Source organism: Phyllobates terribilis, unplaced genomic scaffold (assembly GCF_046119375.1).
Source record: "Phyllobates terribilis strain yellow unplaced genomic scaffold, ASM4611937v1 Scaffold_5__5_contigs__length_657084704, whole genome shotgun sequence".
NCBI lineage: Eukaryota > Metazoa > Chordata > Amphibia > Anura > Dendrobatidae > Phyllobates > Phyllobates terribilis.
The window spans coordinates 169,240,782-169,268,128 of NW_027362765.1; the positions used below are offsets into that span (position 1 = coordinate 169,240,782).

General features: G+C 44.1%; 1 protein-coding gene across 2 annotated transcripts in view; it reads right to left on the reverse strand.

Annotated features, from left to right (window-relative positions):
• Positions 1–525: 525 nt before the first annotated feature.
• ZPBP2 (zona pellucida binding protein 2) overlaps positions 526–27,347 on the reverse strand; it is a 160,627-nt gene continuing 133,805 nt past the window's right edge. The window contains exons 7-8 of one of the 2 annotated variants that reach the window (XM_073681106.1): positions 2,166–2,343; positions 526–1,761 (exon numbers count right to left, since the gene is read on the reverse strand). In XM_073681106.1, the coding sequence (XP_073537207.1) occupies positions 1,739–1,761; positions 2,166–2,343 (201 nt within the window). In that variant the 3' untranslated portion in view covers positions 526–1,738. Of the gene's footprint in view, positions 1,762–1,826; positions 2,344–27,347 lie in introns of those variants that run through there. The other variant, XM_073681105.1, reaches the window with a different exon arrangement.

A 27,347-nucleotide genomic window follows, 5' to 3' on the forward strand; every position in this document is an offset into this window, starting at 1 on the left:
TTTTTGTGAGAACAGGTTGTAATTTGTTTTATACAGGAAGAAAATATTTTTCCACCACCAGGAGCAAAGACAGTAACAATGCAGTGAGATGACAAGAATCTGCATAACTAATCATATAGAAAATAGTTGCAAGTCAAATTTATGTATGAGATAGCCAAGATGATTGTTTATAAAATGATGGTAGTCTCACATTCGAAGCAATATTGGATGGTGAGATATGGAGCCTGAAATTCAAAAGTTTAAAAAATTGTTACAATTTCGTTCGTCAGTGTAGTTTATTGTCCAGCATACACTTTACAGCTCCAAAAATGAAAATAGCCTACCTTCATTATCAATGGATAACAAAAACAGTGCTTTTCTTCAGGCAGAATGAAACAACATAAATGTAGCAGCCTCACCAACTTTGGTATTCCCAGCAGCCGCTCACACTTCTATTAAACGCGGTCACCAAACAAACACCTATCTGGCTCCAGCACACCTCTCTTTGCAGAGCAGACTAACCAGCAGCTCTGCCTGTCTCCAGTGTCAACACACTCCTCCCTGCTGAGCTAACCCAGCTGCTGTTAATAGGCCTGTGAACCCCAACTGGATCACAGGATACACTTTTCCCAGCCAGGTGCTTTTGGTTACTCCAAAAGCCTGAATCCAGTCACATTAAAACCCCTCAGTAACCTAGTGTTACTGGTACGGCTTACATTACCGACACACATCTACCATCCAGGACCTTCCCTCCTCCTTTCGTACAGTATGCATATGTATTCAAACACATTATTAAAGTCCTTTATTTTTATTTTTCCACCCATAAAGTTTATTTTTCAAGTGAATTGTCCAGATTATAGGTGACACTAAAGGTGGAAAAAGTTCAAAAGTGGTATTAATTTTTTACATGACAAACCTGGAATTTTAACAGGGGTGTGTAAACTTTTTATGTTCACTGTATATTTATTTATTTCATTTATCACATCTTCTGTTTAGGTACAAGAGAAACAAAATCAGAAGGACTAACCCCAAGGCTATAAGCTCTCCCTGTTGATATAGCAGCATACAAGAAAATAAGAAGCCTAAAGTTGCCAATATACTTAATCTGAACCAGATGATTTTGCCAGTTTTAGTGGACAATTTCACATTTATGGGGCCTGTGACTATACCACTAAAGGAATGGATATGTATTTTAACATGTCTTGTGCAATGCTTGAGTGGGATGTAAGCCGCTACCAGTGGGGGGGGGGGGGGAGTCTTTTAGATGCTTTTTCTGCTTAGAAATAAACATGCATGTCTGGCCAAGTGTGTAAATTTATGTAAGCATTTATGAGAAAAATCTTTTGGGGGCACAAAATCTGCAAATGGAAATGCCTCCAAAACTGAATACTGTGAATAAATAAGATATTTCTCTGCAGAGCCGCCAAGAACAAGCTGATTACTTTTCCCAAAGTTTAATATTTGCCTGCATGTAGGTACAATTTCCACCCCCAGCAAGAGTAATGATAGTGAAACGAGACAAACCTAGTCACCACTTCCCTGCCTTAGTCTGGGCTACAAATTATTTTAATTGCTGGGCTAAGTCAATATGCCTGACAAAGAAGAGATTACATTATTCCTTCATGGCTGTATAATCAATTCACACTGTGCGAGTGGCAGAGGAGACAATAAGATATGAAATTTATTTCCGATCTTCCCAGCAGCTCTTGATATCTGGTCTTCAGAAGGAAGGAGACTGGCGGGAGGGAGCCGGAGGGCTTTAGGCAGAATATAAAACACTCACTGGAATCACAGAAAGAAACTCTCAAATGGATTATGAAGAAAAGATGCACAGCAACATCATATTCAGCCTACTGAGAGGTCACCTTTTACCATCCTAAGCAACTTCAAGACTGATCATCAGTAATTTAAATCCTCTATGATTTACATAAAACTGTGTTAGGGAAGATGAAAGTCTTTATTCTTTATCCTATCTGGCCAAATTTTTCCTTGCAGTAATAAGAAAAGGTTGTAACCCCAGGAAATATTTATTTCGTCCCCACTCAGATAGTAGATTTATTCAGCTCAGCGCAGTGTATATGTATGTTTTTTGTACAGTTTATAGCATCTAACTCATGAGCTCTGTACAATGTAATTAAATAGCATACTTAAAGTAGTTATATTTCTATGTTTTATATTGTTATTACCGCAGCAGCCAAGACAATCGTGGTGTGTGACCTTATTTTTTCCAAAGCCCGGGCGGCAGCTGTCAACACGTATGATATCCAGGCTGTGCTCCATATAATATATCTCTGGGGTATTCACAAACTCCTCTTCCAGCACGCGAATCTGTATCTTGAAGAATTCAACAATCAAGTTTCTGGCCTGCAGCATGGCGAAATGATCAAAATCATTAGGTGGTAAAAACCAATAGACTCCCTCCTTATTGCAGTATATTTAAAGTGCATAGACTGTAAAAGAGGCATTTGTTTTACCGACTAAAACTATCTATTCATTGGAAACAAATGACAATGCAAGTGCATAAAAGGGCTGTCAGGTGTAGTGAACTTATTTTCAAAATTCTTGTTAGAAAAATCACCTTTCCATTCTTTAGCCTCATTTATTGGCCACAGAAGTGACTGCAAAAACTGTATGTCAGTGTATCACATAGACGGGCTACTGATTTTAATTGTAAAAATATAATAAATCATTTTCTTTGTGGTGGTACTGCAAGGAAACAGAACAGTTTATAGATCACTGGGACCTCAGCAAGTAGACATCCTGCACTATCTTAAAGGGACTTTGGAAAAAAAAATGATTGTCCAAATTTAACAACCCCTTTAAGTTTTGCAGGTTTGACATGTGCTAGTTAACCCCTTTCTGACGTGGGGCGTACTAATACATACCTGTGCCCGGGCCTTTTGGGCCAGATACGTATTAGTACACCCTGGTGACGGAGGCTGTGCGGACGCGATCGCCACCGGGTGTAAGATGATTGTCACAGCTGACATTCGGTACTATGTGCAAGAAGCGGTGTTGCACCGCTCCCTGCACATTAACCCCCGAAATGCTGCGATCGAAATAGTTTGCAGCATTCCGGGAGCGAGGGGAGGTAAGCGCCGTTACTTACCTCCTCTCCGGCGTCCCGCACTTTCTCTTCCAGGTACCGGTAGTTGTCATGATGACACAATGCCGTCATGACGACATCCAGGTCACCAGACAGCAGGACGTTACTTTGATCATGCGCAGTGCGCGAACAAAGTAACTTCTTCCTGTGCAGTGCTGACAGCCTGGCTAGCATAGAGATGCTCCTGCATCTCTATGCTATAGAGGTGATCAGTCTGCAAAAAGTGAAAGTCCCATAGTGGGACAAAGTGTAAAAGTAAAAAAAAGTGTTGAAAGTAGAAAAAAAAATTGTAAAAATATGAAAAAAATAAATAAAAAAAATAATCCCCCCCAAAAAAATATACTGTACCCATAAATAAATATTATTATGAAAATAATAAATAAATAAAAGTACACATATTTGGTATCGCCGCATCTGGAACGACCTGATCTATGAAACTGTCCCACTAGTTAACCCCTTTAGGAAACACGGTAAAAAAATATGGTTCCCCTGAAAACGTCATCTTGTCCCGCAAAAAGACAAGCCACTATACAGCTACATTAGCCTAAAAATAAAAAAGTTATAGTTAACAGAATAAAGAGATACAAAAATATATTTTTTCTATAAAATAGTTTTTATTGTGTAAAAGCGCCAAAACATAAAAAAACTATATAAAAGTGGTACCACTGTAAACATACTGACCCCAAGAATAAACCTGCCTTATCAATTTTACCACACGCAGAACAGCATAAAAAAAAAAAATAAAAAAAATAATTCCTGAATTGTTGGTTTTTGTTTATTCTGCCTCCCGAAAATCTGAATTGAAAGCGATCAAAAAATGTCACGTGCCCGAAAATGGTACCAATAAATATCAACTTGTCCCACAAAAAACAAGCCGTCACATGACACTGTCTGTTGAAATATGGAAAAATTATAGCTCTCAAAATATGGCGATGCAAAAACTAGTCTTTGCAAAAAAAAAGGTTTTTTTAGTGTGTGACAGCTGTCAATCATAAAAATCCCATATGAATCTGGTATCTCTGTAATCGCACCGATCCGAAGAATAAAGTCATATAATCACTTATACCGCATGAGGGACGGTGTAAAAAATAAACTCTAGGGTTAGGGGAGCGCTAGTGTTAAAGTTGTGCTTGGGTTAGGGTTGTGTTAGCGTTTTGCTTGGGGTTAGGGTTGTGCTAGGGGTTAGGGTTGTGCTAGGGTTAGGCTTGTGCTAGGGTTAGGGTTGTGCTAGGTTTAGGCTTGTGTAGGGGTTGGTATTTTTTCAAAAGTAAAGAAAAAAAATGATGACAATATGGAGACTAGTGTTGAGCGCAAGTGCTCGCTACTTGAATTTACATCGGGTGCTCGGGTATGCATCGAGTATCGCGGGTGCATGAGTGACATGCTCGAGTCTCCGCCCCATATGTTTCGCGGCTGTTATACAGCCAAAAGAACCTTGCGGGATTGCCTGCCATGCTTGAGCAATCCCCTCGTTTTTTTTTTGGGTGTCTAATAACCGTGAAACATGCGGGGTGGGGACTTGATCATCTGCGATACATGGTGCATACCCGAGTACCCAATGCTAACTCAAGTAGCGAGCATTTGCGCTCAAGACTAATGACAACTTATTCAATATGATGACCTAATGTTATCAAATTCTGTGCCACACCTCTGGGTTCAAAATGTTCACTATACCCCTTGATAAAATCCTTGCGGGGTCTAGTTTCCAAAATGGGGTCACTTGTGGGGGGTTTCCACTGTTTAGGAGCATCAGGGGCTCTCCAAATGCGATATGGCGTCCACTCTCGATTCCAGACAATTTTGCATTTAAAAAGTCGCACAGTGCTCCTTCCCTTCTGAACTCTGCCGAGTGGCCAAACAGTGCATTTTCCCTACATATGAGGTATCAGCGTACTCAGGAGAAATTGCACAACAGTTTTTGGGGTCCATTTTCTCCTCTTTCTCTTGTGAGAAAAAAAAATTGGGGCTAAAATATAATTTTTGTGGAAAAAGTTAGATTTTTTAATTTTCACGGCTCTACGTTATAAACTTCTGTGAAGCACCTGGGGGTTCAGGATGCTCACCACACATCTAGAGAAGTTCCTTGAGGGGTCTAGTTTCCAAAATGGGGTCACTTGTGGGGGGTTTCAACTGTTTAGGCACATCATGGGCTCCCCAAACGCGACATGTCATCCGCTAATTATTCAAGCAAATTTTACATTTAAAAAGTCAAATGGCGCTCCTTCCCTTCCGAACCCTGCCATGCGCCAAAACAGTGGTTTTCCCCCACATATGGGGTATTGGATTACTTAGGAGAAATTGCATAACAAATTGCATGGTGAAATTTCTCCTGTTACCCTTAAGAAAATGCAAAATTGTAGGCTGAAAAACATTTTTGGGGGAAAAATGTGTAAATGTTATAAACTTCTGTGAAGCACCTGGGGGTTCAAGGTGCTCACCACACATCTAGATAAGTTCCCTGAGGGGTCTAGCTTCCACTGTTTAGGCACATCAGGGGCTCCCCAAATGCAACATGGCGTCCGCTAATTATTCAAGCAAATTTTACATTCAAAAAGTCAAATGGCGCTCCTTCCCGTCCGAACCCTGCTGTGTGCCCAAACAGTAGTTTTCCCCCCACATATGGGGTATCGGCATGCTCAGGAGGAATTGCACAACAAATTTTGGGGTCCATTTTTTACTGTTACCCTTGCGAAAATTAAAAAATTGGGATCTAAAGTAACATTTTTGTGAAAAAAGTTAAATGTTCATTTTTTTCTTCCACATTCCAAAAATTCCTGTGAAGCACCTGAAGGGTTAATAAACTTCTTGAATGTGGTTTTGAGCACCTTGAGGGGTGCATTTTTTAGAATGGTGTCACTTTTGGGTATTTTCTGTCATAAAGACCCTCAAAGTCGCTTCAAACGTGATGTGGTCCCTAAAAAAATGGTTTTGTAAATTTTGTTGGAAAAATGAGAAATCGCTGGTCAACTTTTAACCCTTATAACTTCCTAACAAAAAAAAAATTTGGTTCCAAAATTGTGCTGATGTAAAGTAGACATGTGGGAAATGTTATTTATTATCTATTTTGTGTGACATATCTCTCTTATTTAAGGGCATGAAAATTCAAATTTTGAAAATTGCAGAATTTTCAAAATTTTCGCTAAATTTCAGATTTTCTCACAAATAAACGCAAGTCTTATCAAAGAAATTTTAACAATATCAGGAAGTACAATATGTCACGAAAAAACAATCACAGAATCAGGGGGATCCGTTGAAGCGTTCCAGAGTAATTACCTCATAAACTGACAGTGTTAAGAATTGTAAAAATTGGCCCGGTCATTAACGTGCAAACCACACTGGGGGGTAAAGGGGTTAAACAGATACTCTGATCTTTACTGTACTTAATCGTTAGGAGTCTTTTACACTTCTTTATTGGGTTTTGCCAAAGTTATTATTTCATAAGAGACTGTAGATCCCAGTTTTCAGCTGAGGTGTGGTTATTTAGGGTACTTCTCCATTAAAATCCAATTCTGGAAACCTACAAATGCCTCTAGTCAATCTATGCTATGACTGACAATGATACATCATATCTAATATATAAAGCTGAATGTGTGTGTCTGAGGAGAGGGAAGCGAGGCTTGCAGACATGAAAACAAGAGCTGCTTCCTCAAGAGCCAATGAACTTTCTGAGGACAGGGAAGCGAGGCTTGCAGACATGAAAACAAGAGCTGCTTCCTCAAGAGCCAATGAACTTTCTGAGGAGAGGGAAGCGAGGCTTGCAGACATGAAAACAAAAGCTGCTTCCTCAAGGGCCAATGAACTTTCTGAGGAGAGGGAAGCGAGGCTTGCAGAAATGAAAACAAGAGCTGCTTCCTCAAGAGCCAATGAACTTTCTGAGGAGAGGGAAGCAAGGCTTGCAGACATGAAAACAAGAGCTGCTTCCTCAAGGGCCAGTGAACTTTCTGAGGAGAGGGAAGCGAGGCTTGCAGACAGGAGAACAAGAACTTCTTCCTCAAGAGCCAATGAACTTTCTGAGGAGAGGGAAGTGAGGCTTGCAGATAAGAGAAGAGCTACTTCCTCAAGGGCCAATGAGACATCTCAGCATAGAGAAGGCCGACTTGCCACTAAGAGAATTGCTATTTCTTCCACCAGGGCAGAGGAAATGGTTGGAGATTTGAAACATGCTGCCTTTTGTTACCAGTCAGACATAACCTATCAGGATAATCCTAAAGTTCACATAGGAAAAATGGATGTGGTCTGCATGTACTGCAGTGCCCTGAAATGGAAAGATGAACCGCCAGGTTTATGCTGTGCAAATGGCAAGATAAAACTTCCACCTCTCCTGTCACCACTAGATCCCCTAAAGTCTCTGATGACAGGTACCAGTACAATATCAAAGCATTTCTTGGACAACATTAGGAAGTACAACTCCTGCTTCTAAATGACATAATTTGGTGCAACAAAAGAAATGTTTATAACAGGATTCCATTGGCTCACTGCTTCCATTACAAGGAGAAGAACCTCAATTTCTTCAACTCTTCTTTATGGAAAATGCAGAAGCAGAGGCTCAGCGGAGATGCTCTTTAATTCCTAACACTCGCCTTGATATTGTCACTATTTTGCAGCAGTTCCTTCACTCCAACAATCTATATGTTCAACTTTTCAAGACTGCACTTGAATGCATGCCAAATGACGATTACAAGGTTGTCATTCGAGCTGACAAAACACCACAAGGTGAACATCAGCGACGTTTCAATGCTCCCACATTTGATGAGGTAGCCATCTTGATTGTAGGTAATGATTTTCAAAGCCGTGACATTGTGCTTCAGAAAAGGAACAATAGTTTGCAACGAGTAGCAGAAACTCACAGTTCCTATGATGCTCTGCAATATCCAATTATCTTTTGGAAGGGACAGGATGGCTATCACTTTGGAATACCTCAGACAGATCCTACAACAGGCAACCCTTCAGGAAAAAAAGTGTCTGCCATGGACTTCTATGTATATAGGATCATGACAAGATTTGCAGAGGAAAATCACATCTTGAAATGCAAACACCTCTTCTACCAATTTATTGTTGACATGCAAAGATTGAGAGTGAATGTCTTTTATATATCCGACTAAATCAAAAGAAGCTCAGGGTAGAGGAATATATTCACCTTAGAGATGCTGTTGCAAATGATGCTGATCCAAAAGAGTTGTGGAAAAAGGTTATTCTTCCATCAACTGTCACTGGAAGCCCACGACACATGCATGAATACACACAGGATGCAATGACTTATGTGAGAAAGTATGGCCGTCCAGATCTTTTCATCACCTTTACTTGCAATCCTGCCTGGGAGGAAATTGGAGGGCACCTATTGCCGGGCCAAAAAACAGTGAATCGCCATGACCTTATTGCTCGGGTTTTCAAACAGAAACTTTCAAAAATGACTAATCTCATCACAAAATCACATATTTATGGTGAGACGCAGTGCTGGATGTATTCAGTTGAATGGCAAAGAAGAGGCCTTCCTCACACCCACATCTTGATTTGGCTGAAGCAAAAAATACAGCCTACCGAAATTGACAATATCATCAGTGCCGAATTGCCAGACCCTCAGATTGACCCATTGCTGTTTGAAACCATCACAAAAAACATGATCCATGGTCCGTGTAGGAGTCTGAACAAAAATTCTCCCTGTATGATTGATGGCAGGTGTTCAAAGCATTACCCACGATCCCTGGTCCAAGAAACCCAAACAGGACAAGATGGATATCCAGTCTACCGAAGAAGAAAGCCAGGGGATGGTGGTTTCATAGAAAAGCTCAAAATGCGTGTTGGATCATCACTCCAAGAGATAGAAATTGACAACAGGTGGGTAGTGCCTTACAACCCTTTGCTCTCAAAAATCTTCCAGGCCCACATAAATGTCGAATCTTGCCACTCTGTGAAATCAATCAAGTATATCTGCAAATATGTCCACAAAGGAAGTGATCAAGCAGTTTTTGAACTCCAGAAATATGGACCTATTATTGATGAAGTGGAGGCATTCCAGATGGGCAGGTACATAAGCAGCAATGAAGCTGTTTGGAGAATACTAGGATTCTCCATTCATGAGTGCTACCCACCAGTTGTGCGTCTGAGTGTGCACTTGGAAAATGGACAGATAATTTACTTTAACCCAGCAATCTTGCAGCAGCTCCTAACACCACCTAAAACCACCCTCTTGGCATTTTTGAGCTGTGTCAACAAGACCCTTTTGCAAAAACAATTCTCTACTGTGATTTACCAAAGTACTACACTTGGAATGCCTCCAGAAAAACACTGGAACAGAGGAAACGAGGGCTTGATATTGAAGGCTATCCAGGGGTGAAAGCAACTGATACTCTTGGTCGCGTCTACACTGTTCATCCGTCAAATGCAGAGTGCTTCTACCTGCGCATGTTACTTGATGTTGTCAAAGGCCCTACATCATTTTCTGACCTGAAGACCGTCGGAGGCCATGTGTATGAAACATTCAGGGAAGCTTGCCAAAGAAAAGGACTTTTGGAAAATGATGGACACTGGGACATGACCCTCAGTGAAGCAGCAGCCACACAAACCCCAAAGCGACTAAGACACCTCTTTGCTATTATTCTAACAACCTGTAGCATTTCAAATCCTCTTGAGATTTGGACAAAGTACAAAACTGATCTCAGTGAGGACATCCTCATGCAGATTAGAAGGGAAAATCCTCAGCAACTCATCAACTTCACTGAGGAAATGTTCAATGAAACTTTAATGCTCCTTGAAGATCAGTGCATAGCAATGTTAGGAAAAGCCTTACTGTTGCTTGGTTTGCCTGCTCCAATAAGAAATCCTGAAGGCATCCAAATGTGTAGGGAGATTTTCCTAGAAACAAACTACAATATTGATGAACTGACAGCATTTGTGTCTCAGAACAAGCCAGTAATGGTACCAGATCAAAGGGACGCCTATAACTACATTTTAAGTTTCAGTGAAACCAACAAAGGTGGGATTGTCTTCCTTGATGCTCCAGGTGGAACAGAAAAGACATTTGTAATCAACTTGCTCCTGGCAAAATTTCGACAACAAAAAAAAGATTGCACTCGCAGTGGCACCTTCTGGAATTGCAGCTACGCTTTTAAAAGGTGGCAGGACAGCACAATCGACATTCAAACTACCACTTAACCTGTCTCATAGTGACAGCCCCGTGTGTAATATTGCCAAGGGATCAGGACTGGCCAAACTGCTTCAAAAATGCATTGCAATCATTTGGGATGAATGCACCATGTCACACAAAAGGCCTCTGGAAGCAGTGGACAGACTGCTGCAAGAACTGCGTAGCAACAAATATATCATGGGAGGAGTAGTTGTTGTTTTGGCAGGTGACTTCCGCCAAACACTACCTGTTATTCCAAGATCAACCCTTGCAGACGAACTGAATGCCTGTCTCAAAGCATCGTACCTTTGGAGAAAAGTAAAGAAAATGTCACTGAACACAAACATGAGGGTCTACATGACAGGCGATGTTTCTGCTGGACTGTTTTCGAGCCAGATGTTGACTATTGGAGATGGCAAGGAAACAGTAAACTCAACCACTGGACAGATCACCTTCCCAAGCAACTTTTGTTGCACTGTGACTTCCATTGAGGAGTTGAAAGCAAAGGTTTTTCCAAACATTCAACTCCACTTCAAAAATTCTGGCTGGCTGTGTGAAAGGGCTATTCTAGCTCCCAAAAATGACAGTGTCAACAAGATCAATCTTCAAATTCTAAATCTCCTTCCAGGTGTTTGCACAACCTACAAGACAGTGGATACAGTAATAGACCCTGATCAAGCATTATTTTATCCAACTGAGTTCCTCAATTCCTTGGAGCCACAAGGACTTCCTCCTCACAACCTCTTTCTAAAACCTGGAGCACCTATTCTGCTATTGAGAAATTTGGATCCACCAAAGCTGTGTAATGGAACAAGACTCTTGATTAAGAACCTGTTTCCACATGTAATTGAGGCAAACATTTTGACAGGATGTGCCACAGGAGATGTTTTCATTCCAACAATTCCTCTCATTCCATCTGATTTGCCTTTTGATTTTAAACGCCTCCAGTTTCCTGTTCGACTGGCATTTGCTATGTCCATCAACAAGGCTCAGGGACAGTCCTTGAAAGAAGTTGGAATCGATTTACAATCTCCATGCTTTTCTCATGGTCAACTTTATGTGGCCTGTTCAAGAGTTGCAACAGCCAAAAGTCTGTTCGTGTTTGCACCTGAAGGAAGAACTAAGAATGTCGTTTATCAAAAGGCTCTCGAATAAGGAGTAGAAGATTACTTCACATTACTTGGCCAATTTAGTTAAATCTGTGTGGAATATCTCTGGGGTTGAAATATATGTTGTGAAATGCTTTGATTAGCTTAGTTTTTGCCTTTTAATAATTACATTTCTATCTATTTGTTTTGTGGTTTTAGTGTGGAGAATAATTTTTTTTTAACACATTCTATTTTGCTAACAGCAGTTATTAACCCGGGCGAAGCTGGGTAGTACAGCTAGTATATCAATATAGTGGAAACTCTTTAAAGGGAGTCTGTCAGCACAGAATGACTGTTCAAACTAAGTAAAGGCGCTTGGTGCACCCTTTTCATAACAGTTTCGGCCAGCTCTACCAAAAGAGGCGGAGTTGGGGCAGGGTGATGCCAGCTGGCATAATTCATGACGAACTGTAGAGTACTTAATGCCACAATTTTTTCTCCAGTCACTGACTGGAATAAGATTTGTGGAGAGGCGCATATCACTTTTGAGATATGCCTGATTCATTAAGAGGCGTGCGTCTGAAAATGAATCATGCACATCGGACTCCACCATGCCTTCTCAATAAGACTGGCGTGAACAGTCTTGATGAATCTGGGCCATAGTGTTAATTGATGAGCAGCAACCTGTATTTCCACCCCTTGTTTCACTTCTGGGATCTTGTCCTGAGCACTCAAATAATTCCAAGAAATATGATTTCATACACTCTGCACAATATGAGTGTTTTATTACAGAAACAAAAAGTTTTCACTTTTGGAATTAGTGTTTGTACTACACTGCTCAAAAAAAAATAAAGGGAACACTTAAACAACAGAATATAACTCCAAGTAAATCAAACTTCTGTGAAATCAAACTGTCCACTTAAGAAACACTGATTGATAATCAATTTCACATGCTGTTGTGCAAATGGAATAGACAATAGATGGAAATTATTGGCAATTATCAAGACACACTCAATAAAGGAGTGGTTCTGCACGTGGGGACCACAGACCACATCTCAGTACCAATGCTTTCTGGCTGATGTTTTGGTCACTTTTGAATGTTGGTTGTGCTTTCACACTCGTGGTAGCATGAGACGGACTCTACAACCCACAGAAGTTTCTCAGATAGTGCAGCTCATCCAGGATTGCACATCAATGTGAGCTGTGGCAAGAAGGTTTGCTGTGTCTGTCAGCATAGTGTCCAGAGGCTGAAGGTGCTACCAGGAGACAGGCCAGTACACCAGGAGTCGTGGAGGGGGCCGTAGAAGAGCAACAACCCAGCAGCAGGACCGCTTCCTCTGCCTTTGTGCAAGGAGGAACAGGAGGAGCATTGCCAGAGCCCTGCAAAATGACCTCCAGCAGGCCTTACTTCAGACCCTGACCAGATTCAAACTAGAGTCTGGCCTAGAAGTCAACCAATCAAAATCTCAGGCTCTGAAGATTTCTCTTCATGCCTCTCTCATATCACACTTAAAACAGGATTTTCCCTTCCAATGGGCTACAACCTACGAGATTATCTTGGTGTCAAGTAGACTGATAGCCTCGAGTCACTCTTTACTGCAAATTACCCACATACACTATGTAAACTCAATTCCCTACTTTAAAACTCCTGGCTAGGCCATATACACAGCCTTTAAATGACATTGCTCTTCAAACTACTTTATCTATTCCATGTTCGACCTATCCCCGTGCCATCTCACTTCCTTAAAACAACCCAATGCATGATCAACTCTTTCATTTGGAAAGGGCCACAATGTACTGCCAACTCCTGAAAGGTGACTTAAGTGTTCCTAATTTAACTAAATATTATCAGGCAGCTCAGTAAGCCCAATTAACGCTAAATAAATTTCGGAATTTTAAGAAAATGGAAACTCTTTCTTTTTTTCTTGGACTGCTCATGTGAAATTACACATTTTTCCCTGCTTTTCCCTACATCTGCACACCGAGAGTCATCCAGGTGAGCTGGTTACCACTCCACTAACAATATATTGCTGGACTTAGATACCTTGCACACCTGTTTGCGATTTTTTTCACTCTTTAACTCCTTTATCCCCAAGCCTGTTTTCACCTTCATGACCAGGCAAAATTTTACAATTCTGACCGATGTCACTTTATGAGGTAATAACTCTGGAACACTTCAACGGATCCCACTGATTCTGAAACTGCTTTTTTCGTGACTTATTGTACTTCATCATAGTGGTAAAATTTGTTCGATATCACTGTCATTTATTTGTAAAAAAAACGGAAATTTCACAAAAATTAGCAATTTTCAAATTTTTTATTTTTATGCCCTTAAATCAGAGTCATGTCACACAAAATAGTTAATAAATAACATTTCCCATGTGTCTACTTTACATCAGCACAATTCTTGAACCAATTTTTTTTTTGTTAGGAAGTTAGAAGGATTAAAAGTTGACCAGCGATTTCTCATTTTTACAACACAATTTACAAAACCATTTTTTTTTTAGCGACATCGCATTTGAAGTGACTTTGAGAGGTCTATATGAAAGAAAATACCCAAAAGTGACAACACTCTAAAAACTGCACCCCTCAACGTGCTCAAAACCACATTCAAGAAGTTCATTAACCCTTCAGGTGCTTCACAGAAATTAATGGAACGTGGAAGGAAAAAATAAACATATAACTTTTTTTCACAAAAATTTTACTTTAGACCAATTTTTTTTTTTACTTTCACAAGGGTAACAGGAGAAAATGGACCCCAAAATGTGTTGTGCAATTTCTCCTGAGGACGCCGATTCCCCATATGTGGGGAAAAAACACTGTTTAGGCGCACGGCAGGGCTCGGAAGGGAAGGAGCGCCATTTGACTTTTTGAATGTAAAATTTGCTGGAATAATTGGCAAACCCAATGTCGCATTTGGAGAAGCCCTGATGTGCCTAAGCAGTGGAAACCCCCCATAAGTGACACCATTATGGAAACTAGATCGCTCAGGGAACTTATCTATATGTGTGGTGAGCACTTTGAACCCTCAGGTGCTTCACAGAAGTTTGTAACGTTGAGCAGTGAAAATAAAAAAAATCTAATTTTTCCCACAAAAATGTTTTTTTAGCCACAAATATTGCATTTTCATAAGGGTAACAGGAGAGTTTGCACCATACAATTTGTTGTGTGAGTTCTCCTGAGTAAGCCGATACCCAATATGAGGAGGAAAACCACTGTTTGGGCGCATGGCAAGATTCGGAAGAGAAGGAGCGCCATTTGACTTTTTGAATGTAAAATTTGCTGGAATAATTAGCAGATGCCTTGTCGCGTTTGAAGAGCCCCTGATTTGCCTAAACAGAGGAAACCCCCCACAAGTGACACTATTCTGGAAACTAGACCCCTCATGGAATTTATCTAGATGTGTGGTGAGCACCTTAAACCCACAGGTGCTTCACAGAATTTTACAACTTTGATCTGTGAAAATGAAAAGAAATTTATTGTTCCCACAAAAATGTTGTTTTAGCCCCAGATTTTTTCCCTTTCACAAGCAGGAAAAAATGGACCCCAAAATTTGTATAATTTCTCTTGAGTATGCCGATACTCCATATGTGGTCGAAAACTACTTTTGAGGCACAATGGAAAGCTCAGAAGGGAAGAAGCGCTATATTCGAGTTCAGATCTTGCTGTACTGGTTTGCGGGTGCAATGTCACATTGGCAGAGACCTTGAGGTGCCAGAACAGCAGAAACCCCTATAAGAGATCCCATTTTTCAAACTACTCCTCTCAATGAATTCATCTATGGGTGCAGTGATCATATTGACACCACAGGTGGGTCACAGAATTTTATACCATAGGGCAGTGAAGAAAAAAATAATTACAGAATTTTTCGGACTATAAGACGCACTTTTTTCCTCCAAAATTTTGGAGGAAAGTGGGGGGTGCATCTTGTAGTCCGAACATATGTACTGTGGCTGTGGGTGGGCTGGGTGGTAGCCGTAGAGGCGGAGGAGCGGGGCACAGGAGGCATGATGACACAACCCTTACCTGACAGAGAACGATAGGCTGCACATGCTTTTCAATTAATGTGGATTCAGAATGTAATGATATGACTCATGATATGAAGAAATTAGGAAAATTAATGATAAACGAGACTAAAATCTGGTGGGGCCATACCACTTTGGAAAATTATATATCTAAAGAAATGATACGTAGAGGCTTAAGAATAAAAAAAATCCTAATACCATTTATTCAGTGTCTTTGGTGGATGAGTGAAACCTGATTTTGTCAAGTTGCTCTCTTATCTTGATGCGACTCATTATTGAATATGAAGAAACTAAACTCAATGAAATACAACAGGAGATCGCATCAGTTAAAACTAATTTATTATATTAAAGCAATGATGACTATAATGTGTCATTAGTAAGCATTCAGCAATCTATTTTTAAATTGGAGGATGTCATTATGGTCTGAAAGATAACCAAATTTCAAAAGGTTACTAATGAATACACCTAAAAACAAGTAGGTGAGTGGGGCAGGTGGTTGAAATCAGAGTAATAGAAGTGCTCATTGGCCAGTGCTCCTGTCCTCCTGCACAGATATTGAGGGGAGGGAGAGCCAGAGACCTGGCACCTAAGGAGCTGAGCTGCCAAATAATTTCTGCTGTGTCCACCTGTGTGCTGTGCTGCTCCTGTCAGCCTCCTCCAGCTGCTGTCAGCCTCCTCCTGCTGCGATCAGCCTCCTCCTGCTGCGGTCAGCCTTCTCCTGCTGCGGTCAGCCTTCTCTGCTGCTGTCAGCCTTCTCCTGCTGCTGTCAGCCTTCTCTTGCTTCTGTCAGCCTTCTCCTGCTGTTCCTTTCAGCCTTCTCCTGCTGTCAGCCTCCTGCTGTTCCTTTCAGCCTCCTCCTGCTGCTGTCAGCCTCCTCCTGCTGCCTTCAGCCTCCTCCTGTTCCTTTCAGCTTCCTCCTGCTGCTGTCAGCCTCCTCCTGCTCCTGTCAGCCTCCTCCTGCTCCTGTCAGCCTCCTCCTGTCCCTGTCAGCCTCCTCCTGTCTCTGTCAGCCTCTTTCTATCCCTGTCAGCCTCCTGCTGCTCCTGTCATCCTCCTCCTGCTCCTGACAGCCTCCTCCTGCAGTCAGCCTCCTCCTGCTCCTGTCAGCAGCTGAGGATAGGACAGGGAAGTGTCTACTGGGACAGTGCTGCTGTTAGGAGAAGCTGCAGCTCATAGTGAAGAACATTTTCATTCCCTTCAGCATAAAGCAGTGTATGTATCTGAGGTATGTGCAGTGTGTGCTGTCTAGGAGAGATTTGTATGTATTTATATGAACGCTTGTTGTCCTACATACATGTGCTGTGTACACTGTGTTCCAAATTATTATGCAAATAATATTTTCTCAGATTTTCCAAAATTACCTATATGAATTGCAGTCATTGTAATTTTCCAGTCAAATAACTATTAGAGTACAATTGAAAGGTTTTTGTACAAACTGCCTATGATAACAGTATATTTAAAAAAAAATAAAAAACTCAAACTGCACTCAAAATGCATGTTCCAAATTATTATGCACAGCAGAGTTTTCAACCTTTTAATTTTAATAAAGAACAAAAAAATGGTCATTTTTGAAATTATAAGCATTAGCAGGTTATTATAAACTGAAATCAAACAGTTTTCAACTCAAAACTTTATTCTAGGTGATGTTACATTTGCACATAGGACCCCTTGTTCGAAAGGAGCTTCTGAACTCTCTCGTCCATTGAATTTGTCAGGTTTTGGATGGTTTCTGCTTCAGTTGTTTTGCATGAGGACAGAATACCCTCCCAGAGCTGTTGCTTAGATGTGAACTGCCTCCCGCCATCATAGACACTCCTTTTGATGATGCTCCAGAGGTTCTCAATGGGGTTGAGGTCAGGGGAACATGGGTGCCACACCATAAGTTTGTCCCCTTTTATGCCCATAACAGCCAGAGATGCAGATGTGTTATGTGCAGCATGAAACAGGGCATTATCATGCATGAAATGATCTCGATGGTCCAGATGGATGGAGTGGAGGATGGCTGGTTGATGGACACCCCATGCAAACACGGCTACGGCGCTAACAAGGAGGAGGTGGAGTAATGTTTTGGGCTGGAATCATGGGGAGAGAGATTGTCGGCCCTTTTAGGATCCCTGAAGGGGTAAAGATGAACTCCATAATGTATGTTGGGTTTCTCAAACAGCACTTCCTTCCATGGTTCAAGAAGAAGAACCGTGCATTCCGCAGCAAGATCATTTTCATGCATGACAATGCCTCGTCTCATGCTGCACATAACACATCTGCATCTCTGGCTGCTATGGGCATAAAAGGGGACAAACTTATGGTGTGGCACCCATGCTCCCCTGACATCAACCCCATTGAGAACCTCTGGAGCATCATCAAAAGGAGTGTCTATGATGGCGGGAGGCAGTTCACATCTAAGCAACAGCTCTGGGAGGGTATTCTGTCCTCATGCAAAACAACTGAAGCAGAAACCATCCAAAACCTGACAAATTCAATGGACGAGAGAGTTCAGAAGCTCCTTTCGAACAAGCGGTCCTATGTGCAAATGTAACATCACCTAGAAAGAAGTTTTGAGTTGAAAACTGTTTGATTTCAGTTTGTAATAACCTGCTAATGCTTATAATTTCAAAAATGAACATTTTTTTGTTCTTTATTAAAATGAAAAGGTTGAAAACTCTGCTGTGCATAATAATTTGGAACATGCATTTTGAGTGCAGTTTGAGTTTTTTATTTTTTTAAAAATATATACTGTTATCATAGGCAGTTTCTACAAAAACCTTTCAATTGTACTCTAATAGTTATTTGACTGGAAAATTACAATGACTGCAATTCATATAGGTAATTTGGGAAAATCTGAGAAAATATTATTTGCATAATAATTTGGAACACAGTGTAATGCGTGTATCTACTGAGCATTTGTTTTGCAGCATGTGTGTGCTGTGTACGTGTGTGTATAAGTGTGTGCCTTGTACATGTGTGTCTATAGTGTGTGCCGTGTACATGTGTGTTGTAACGGGTCTGGGAGGTGGAACCTCTGAGCAACTATACAAAGGGGCAGTCCTTGTAAGGAAGCGGGTGGCTCCCAGGGAAGGTGGGCAGGTAGTCACGGCAAGTGACAGGGGCAGTCTCTGGGTAGAAGGGCAGGAGGTCACGGCAAGTGACGGGGACAGTCTCTTGACAGGCGGATGGTCACGGCAAGTGACAGCAGGGTAAGGGTCTCTAGAAAGGCTAGCAGGCAGGTAGCAGGTGAGCGCTCCCAGGTGAGCGGGCAAGAGTCTCTGGACAGGCAGGTGGTCACGGCAAGTGACGGCAGAGCCTCCAGATAGGCTAGCAGGCAGGTAAGCGCTCCCAGGTGAGCGGGCAAGAGTCTCTGGACAGGCAGGTGGTCACGGCAAGTGACGGCTGAGCCTCCAGGTAGGCTAGCAGGCAGGTAGCAGGTGAGCGCTCCCAGGTGAGCGGGCAAGAGTCTCTGGACAGGCAGGTGGTCACGGCAAGTGACGGCAGAGCCTCCAGATAGGCTAGCAGGCAGGTAGCAGGTGAGCGCTCCCAGGTGAGCGGGCAAGAGTCCCTGGACAGGCAGGTGGTCACGGCAAGTGACGGCAGAGCCTCCAGGTAGGCTAGCAGGCAGGTAGCAGGTGAGCGCTCCCAGGTGAGCGGGCGGGCAGATCCATAGACAGACTGACCGGTGTTGGAAGGCAGACTGTCGGACCGCAGGAATGCAAGCAGACAGACAGGAATCAGGTAGGTATCAAGCAGAGATCTGGTAGGTAACTGGCAGGTATCTGGTAACGTGACCTGAGGGCTGAAGCAGAGTTGAAAGGCTTTGCAACAACATTGCTCGGGCACCTCCATTTTGGAGGAGGTGCCTTATATATGGTGAGGTCCTCCGGCCATTGGCCGGGGACTCCTTAGGACGGCGCGCGTGGCCCCTTTAAGAGAGGGGGAGCGCGCGCCCGCGCGCCCTAAGCACAGAGGCCGGGAAGCAGCACGCGCTGCCAGCAGAGCGGGAGGAAGCCGCCGGGCACGGAGCAGAGAGGTGAGGTGAACGGCGTCCCTGCCTAGCAGGAGGCAGGGACGCCGACGCTACAGTACCCCCCCTTTAGGCCCCCCCTTTTTTAGGCCAGAGAGAAATCTATCAAGGATGAGAGGGGCATAGATTTCTCCCGGGGCTCCCATGTTCTCTCCTCAGGACCAAACCCCTTCCAATCCACTAGAAAAAAGGACTTTCCTCTTACCCTTTTGGTGGCCAGAATGTTCTCTACCTCAAACTCGTTTTCAGCGGAAACCGGAGCAGGAGGCGTACCTGTAGACTTGGAAAAAGAGTTAAGTACCACGGGTTTGAGTAGAGATACATGGAAGGAGTTAGGAATCTGCAAGCTGGCCGGGAGTTTAAATTTATAGGCCACCGGGTTGATTTGTTTGATAACTTCCAGTGGACCGATGAACCGAGGCCCTAACTTGTAGGAAGGAATCTTGAGCCGGACATATTTGGACGAGAGCCAGACCTTATCTCCAGGACGGAATTGTGGTGGATCCAGACGTCTTTTGTCAGCCTGTTTTCTCATCCGCTCGGATGACTGAAGAAGTGCGGATCTGGTACTTTCCCAAATGGAGGAAAATTCGTTAACGAGAGATTCCGCAGCCGGATTGTCCACTGAGGTGGAGACGGGAAACGGGATCCGAGGATGCTGACCGAAGACTACAAAAAACGGGGATTTGGAAGAAGATTCGCTCTCGTGATTATTGTAGGAAAATTCGGCCCACGGTAAAAGATCCACCCAGTCGGAATGGTGAGCATTAACAAAGTGCCGGAGGTAACTGGTTAAAATTTGGTTGATCCGTTCTACTTGGCCATTGGACTGTGGGTGATAAGCAGAAGAAAAGTCCAAGGTGACCACCAGCAGTTTACACATGGCTCGCCAAAAGCGAGAGGTGAACTGAACCCCTCGGTCGGATACGATGTGGAGAGGAAGACCATGAAGACGGAAGACATGATGGATAAAGTCTTTAGCTAACTCTGATGCAGACGGGAGACCCGGCAGGGGAATAAAGTGAGCCATTTTGGAAAAGCGGTCAGCGACCACCCAAATGACCGTACAACCGGCAGAGACAGGGAGGTCCGTTCTAAAGTCCATAGCTATATGCTGCCACGGGGCAGCAGGTATAGGAAGAGGAAGGAGATGGCCGGCTGGCAGATGTCTCGGAACCTTGTTGCGGGCGCAGGACACACAGGCTGAAACAAAGTCTATTACGTCCTTGCGCAGGGTAGGCCACCAGTAATGCCGGGTAATAAGCTGGAGGGTCTTTTTCTGACCAGCGTGGCCAGATAGCTTGGACGAGTGTCCCCAGTGTAGAACCTTCTCACGATCAGGTACAGTTACGAACGTCTTACCGGGTGGAAGACGATTAAGATTCATGGGGGCCACCTGCATTACTTTGGCGGGGTCGATGATGTGTTTAGGCTCCTCCTCAAGATAAGAGACCAAAAAGGATCGGGACAAGGCATCAGCTTTGATGTTTTTGTCAGCCAGGTGAAAATGAAGAATGAAATTAAAGCGGGCGAAGAACAAGGACCACCGGGCTTGGCGCGGGTTAAGTCTCTGGGCACTCTGGAGGTAAGCCAAGTTCTTGTGGTCCGTGTAAATTATTACCGGGTGAAGAGCCCCCTCGAGCAGGTAACGCCACTCCTCCAGTGCCAGTTTAATGGCCAACAATTCTCGGTCTCCTATAGAATAATTGCGCCCAGAAGTGGAGAAGAGTTTGGAGAAGAAGCCGCAGGTTACCATTCTTCCGGAAGACGACTTTTGGGTAAGTACCGCTCCGGCTCCGGAGGAGGAAGCGTCGACTTCTAAGAAGAATTGTTTGTTGCCTTCCGGACGATGCAGCACAGGGGCGGAGGAAAAAGCTTGTTTTAAGGAAAGGAAGGCCTCCTCTGCTTCGGGCGGCCATTCTCTGGGATTAGCGCCCTTACGGGTGAGCGCCGAGATAGGGGCAGTCCGGGAAGAGAAGTGCGGAATGAAGAGGTGGTAGTAGTTGGCGAAGCCCAGGAACCGCTGAATAGCCTTCAACCCCTCTGGTCGGGGCCACTTCTGGATGGCAGACAGTTTCTTAGGATCCATTCGTAGGCCGGTCTGAGAGATTATGTAGCCCAGAAACGGAAGCGAGGTCTGCTCAAAGAGGCACTTCTCATATTTAGCGTAGAGGTGGTTCTGCCTGAGCCTGAGCAGGACCTGACGAATGTCCCTCCGGTGAGTGAGAAGATCCGGAGAGAAGACCAAGATGTCGTCCAGGTACACCACCACGCAGGAGTAGAGAAGGTCACGGAAGATGTCATTGACCAACTCTTGAAAGACGGCGGGAGCGTTACAGAGACCGAAGGGCATTACAAGGTATTCATAGTGGCCGTCCCGGGTGTTGAATGCCGTCTTCCTTTCATCCCCCTGACGGATACGGACCAGATTATACGCCCCACGGAGGTCCAGCTTGGTGAAGATTCTAGCCCCCCTCAGACGGTCAAATAATTCAGGAATGAGCGGAAGGGGGTATTTATTCTTCACTGTGATCTGGTTAAGGCCTCTATAGTCTATACAGGGACGGAGAGAGGCGTCCTTCTTTTTGATGAAGAAGAAGCCTGCTCCCGCCGGGGAGGTAGATTTCCGGATAAATCCCCGGGCCAGATTCTCCTCAATATATTCAGACATGGACCGGGTCTCAGCAGCGGACAAAGGGTAAATACGCCCACGGGGAGGAGTAGCGCCGGGCATCAGGTCGATTGGGCAGTCGTATGGTCTATGAGGGGGTAATGTCTCTGCTTCTCTTTTATTAAAGACGTCCGCAGAAGACCAATAGGGAACCGGTAGGCCGGGTAGATTGGCTGGGGTAGGAGAAGGAGGAGCAGAATGAACGGGAACTAAACAAGTCTTATGGCAGTCCTGTCCCCAGCGAAGAAATTCTCCGGTCTGCCAATCAAGCACGGGTGCATGTCTCTGGAGCCAAGGTAGGCGTAGCAAGAGGGCGTGAGAGAGTCCAGGCAGAACATGGAAGAAGAAGCTCTCAGAGTGCAGCATTCCCACCTGCAGAGTTATGGATTCGGTGATGAGTTGGATGGGATGTGGTAAGAGGCCCCCATCCACGGCGGCGACAGATAAGGGTACAGCCAGAGGTTTGGTGGGAATGCGGTATTTCTCTACCAGGGACTGAGAAATGAGATTTGAGTCAGTTCAAAATAACGGTTCTCCCCGCAGATGATAGAGACCAACATCATTAGAGATGGAGAGGGTTTATTTCTGTCTAGGGCGACCTCTCTGAGCGATCCTAGACACAGGCATTTCCCGACCTCTCCGGGCAGGAACGGATCCGGTGCTCCTTACTGCCACAGTAGAAGCAGCTCCCCTTGGCACGGCGTAATTCTTGACGGGTCTTGACCATTTTGGTCTGGTCGACCTGCATAGGCTCGGTTGAGTGCGCCGGGGGAGTAACGGAGGAAGTGACGGGTCTCTGGAAGGTAGGGGCAAGGTGTGGAAACCTCCTCTCACGGGTGGCCTCTGTGGTGCGCTCCTGGAGCCCGATGTCAATCCGTGTGGCAAGTGTAATTAAGTCGTCGAGAGTGGTAGGAATGTCCCCACCGGCGAGTTCATCTTTAATACGGCCGGACAGACCCTCCCAGAAGACGGACACCAGGGCGTCGTTATCCCAGGCAAGCTCTGAAGCAAGGGTACGGAACCGTATGGCATATTGGCCCACGGTGAGACTTCCTTGGCGGAGGCGTAGCAGAGATGAGGCGGATGAGGTCTTCCGTCCTGGTTAATCGAAGACCTTCCGGAAAGCCGTGAGAAAGGCTGGCAGGTTGGACACCAGGGGGTCTCCTCTCTCCCATAGAGGATTTAGCCAAGCCAGCGCCTCCCCCGTGAGATGGGACATGATGAACGCTACTTTGGCTCGGTCGGTGGAAAACTGGTGTGCCAACAATTCGAAGTGCAGAGTGCACAGGTTAATGAAGCCCCGTGCCTGAACGGGATCTCCGCCAAACCGAGGTGGGGCGGAGAGGCGGGGACCGGGAAGAGATGCCATGGAATTGATGGGCAGCGACGCTGCCGGGGTAGGAGTCGTGCGACTGGAAGCAGATACCGAAAAGGTAGTCAGTGTGTCCAGGCGGGAGTTAACACTACGCAGGTGGCTCAGGATGGACTCCTGTTGGGACCTCTGACGGGAAAGTTCATGACATAGGTCCGAGAGCGAGGGAGCTTGGGTGCCACCGGGTTCCATGGCCCGAGCAAACTGTAACGGGTCTGGGAGGTGGAACCTCTGAGCAACTATACAAAGGGGCGGTCCTTGTAAGGAAGCGGGTGGCTCCCAGGGAAGGCGGGCAGGTAGTCATGGCAAGTGACAGGGACAGTCTCTGGGTAGAAGGGCAGGAGGTCACGGCAAGTGACGGGGACAGTCTCTTGACAGGCGGATGGTCACGGCAAGTGACAGCAGGGTAAGAGTCTCTAGAAAGGCTAGCAGGCAGGTAGCAGGTGAGCGCTCCCAGGTGAGCGGGAAAGAGTCTCTGGACAGGCAGGTGGTCACGGCAAGTGACGGCAGAGCCTCCAGATATTCTAGCAGGCAGGTAGCAGGTGAGCGCTCCCAGGTGAGCGGGCAAGAGTCTCTGGACAGGCAGGTGGTCACGGCAAGTGACGGCTGAGCCTCCAGGTAGGCTAGCAGGCAGGTAGCAGGTGAGCGCTCCCAGGTGAGCGGGCAAGAGTCTCTGGACAGGCAGGTGGTCACGGCAAGTGACGGCAGAGCCTCCAGATAGGCTAGCAGGCAGGTAGCAGGTGAGCGCTCCCAGGTGAGCGGGCAAGAGTCTCTGGACAGGCAGGTGGTTACGGCAAGTGACGGCAGAGCCTCCAGGTAGGCTAGCAGGCAGGTAGCAGGTGAGCGCTCCCAGGTGAGCGGGCAAGAGTCTCTGGACAGGCAGGTGGTCACGGCAAGTGACGGCAGAGCCTCCAGATAGGCTAGCAGGCAGGTAGCAGGTGAGCGCTCCCAGGTGAGCGGGCGGGCAGATCCATAGACAGCCTGACCGGTGTTGGAAGGCAGACTGTCGGACCGCAGGAATGCAAGCAGACAGACAGGAATCAGGTAGGTATCAAGCAGAGATCTGGCAGGTAACTGGCAGGTAGAGATGAGCGTTGTTCTACTCGAACTGTTCGCCAATCTCAAATTCGAGCTGTTTTGGGCGGTGTTCGAGCCGTTCGGCGAACACGAACGATTTGAGAAAAATTCGGCTGTTCGAGGTTATGTTCGATAACTGTTCGTGCACCAAAATCATAACTGGATTTTTTCTCAGTAATGATGAAAATTAATGTTAATACACAGTTTGAGTGTACAGCGGGGTGGGGAGAGGGGCAGGGGATGGATCTCTGCAGGAATAATGAAGATCTCCATTTTTTTTTCTCTTGCCCGCATTTGCAGTGGGGAGGTGCAGTCTGTCAGCCTATCAGCAGCGCACACACGGAGCGAACTGCTGTTTTTCACACAAGCAAGGGCATGTGTCATTGGCAGTGTATGTCACATGTCCTTGCCCTATAAGACCAAGCCATTTTCCCCGTCGCCACCATTTTCTCACTGCTGCAGCTGCGTGTTAGACGGCACCGCTGTTGCTGTGTGCGCTATACCTTGTTAATTTCAAGCCAATTTTCGCACAAATCTACAGATAGCTTGGGAGTAGGGAATAGTTGTGATTGCAGTCCTTTTAAGGACTAGGTTACAGCATTTCCTACGACTTTTATCAGGCAGGTCTGTGCTCTTAAATAGATAGATTGTGGGAGTAAAGACTAATTGTAATTGCAGTCCTTTTCAGGACTAGGTTACATCAGTTCCTATCAGTTCTTGCCAGGCAGGTCTGTGCCAGTGCTGTGCAAGTTTTTGTTCACAGCATTTGGCTGAATCTAGCAAAGCTAAGCCTTTTTGGCCTATTGCAGAGTGTGTTAGTCAGTGGAGTAGCCTATCTGTGTTGCAAGATATACCACCTGTGTATAGAATACCAATTTTTTTACTGCACCTAGTGAAGTAAAATCTTTTGGGCATAGCATCATTCTATTAGTCCATCTATACTGACCTCCATCAGGTTGCAAACTGAATATAATTTTTTTCTGCATCTAGCTCTGAAAAAATATTTGGGCTTCTAGCAGTGTGTGGGACTTGTTCTATTAGTCCATCTATACTGACCTCCATCAGGTTGCAAACTGAATATAATTTTTTTCTGCATCTAGCTCTGAAAAAATATTTGGCCTTCTAGCAGTGTGTGGGACTTTCTCTATTAGTCCATCTATACTGACCTCCATCAGGTTGCAAATTAAAAATAATTTTTATCTGCATCTAGATCTGAAAAAATATTTGGCCTTCTAGCAGTGTGTGGGACTTTCTCTATTAGTCCATCTATACTGACCTCCATCAGGTTGCAAATTAAAAATAATTTTTATCTGCATCTACCTCTGAAAAAATATTTGGGCTTCTAGCTGTGTGTGGGACTTGTTCTATTAGTCCATCTATACAGACCTCCATCAGGTTGCAAACTGAATATAATTTTTTTCTGCATCTAGCTCTGAAAAAATAATTGGCCTTCTAGCAGTGTGTGGGACTTTCTCTATTAGTCCATCTATACTGACCTCCATCAGGTTGCAAACTGAAAATATTTTTTTTCTGCATCTACCTCTGAAAAAATATTGGGCTTCTAGCTGTGTGTGGGACTTGTTCTATTAATCCATCTATACAGACCTCCATCAGGTTGCAAACTGAATATATTTTTTTTCTGCATCTACCTCTGAAAAAATATTGGGCTTCTAGCTGTGTGTGGGACTTGTTCTATTAATCCATCTATACAGACCTCCATCAGGTTGCAAACTGAATATAATTTTTTTCTGCATCTAGCTCTGAAAAAATAGTTGGCCTTCTAGCAGTGTGTGGGACTTTCTCTATTAGTCCATCTATACTGACCTCCATCAGGTTGCAAATTAAAAATAATTTTTATCTGCATCTAGCTCTGAAAAAATATTTGGCCTTCTAGCAGTGTGTGGGACTTTCTCTATTAGTCCATCTATACTGACCTCCATCAGGTTGCAAATTAAAAATAATTTTTATCTGCATCTACCTCTGAAAAAATATTTGGGCTTCTAGCAGTGTGTGGGACTTGTTCTATTAGTCCATCTATACTGACCTCCATCAGGTTGCAAACTGAATATAATTTTTTTCTGCATCTAGCGCTGAAAAAATATTTGGCCTTCTAGTAGTGTGTGGGACTTTCTCTATTAGTCCATCTATACTGACCTCCATCAGGTTGCAAATTAAAAATAATTTTTATCTGCATCTAGCTCTGAAAAAATATTTGGCCTTCTAGCAGTGTGTGGGACTTTCTCTATTAGTCCATCTATACTGACCTCCATCAGGTTGCAAATTAAAAATAATTTTTATCTGCATCTACCTCTGAAAAAATATTTGGGCTTCTAGCTGTGTGTGGGACTTGTTCTATTAGTCCATCTATACTGACCTCCATCAGGTTGCAAACTGAATATAATTTTTTTCTGCATCTAGCTCTGAAAAAATATTTGGCCTTCTAGCAGTGTGTGGGACTTTCTCTATTAGTCCATCTATACTGACCTCCATCAGGTTGCAAATTAAAAATAATTTTTATCTGCATCTAGCTCTGAAAAAATATTTGGCCTTCTAGCAGTGTGTGGGACTTTCTCTATTAGTCCATCTATACTGACCTCCATCAGGTTGCAAATTAAAAATAATTTTTATCTGCATCTACCTCTGAAAAAATATTTGGGCTTCTAGCTGTGTGTGGGACTTGTTCTATTAGTCCATCTATACTGACCTCCATCAGGTTGCAAAGTGAATATAATTTTTTTCTGCATCTAGCTCTGAAAAAATATTTGGCCTTCTAGTAGTGTGTGGGACTTTCTCTATTAGTCCATCTATACTGACCTCCATCAGGTTGCAAATTAAAAATAATTTTTATCTGCATCTAGCTCTGAAAAAATATTTGGCCTTCTAGCAGTGTG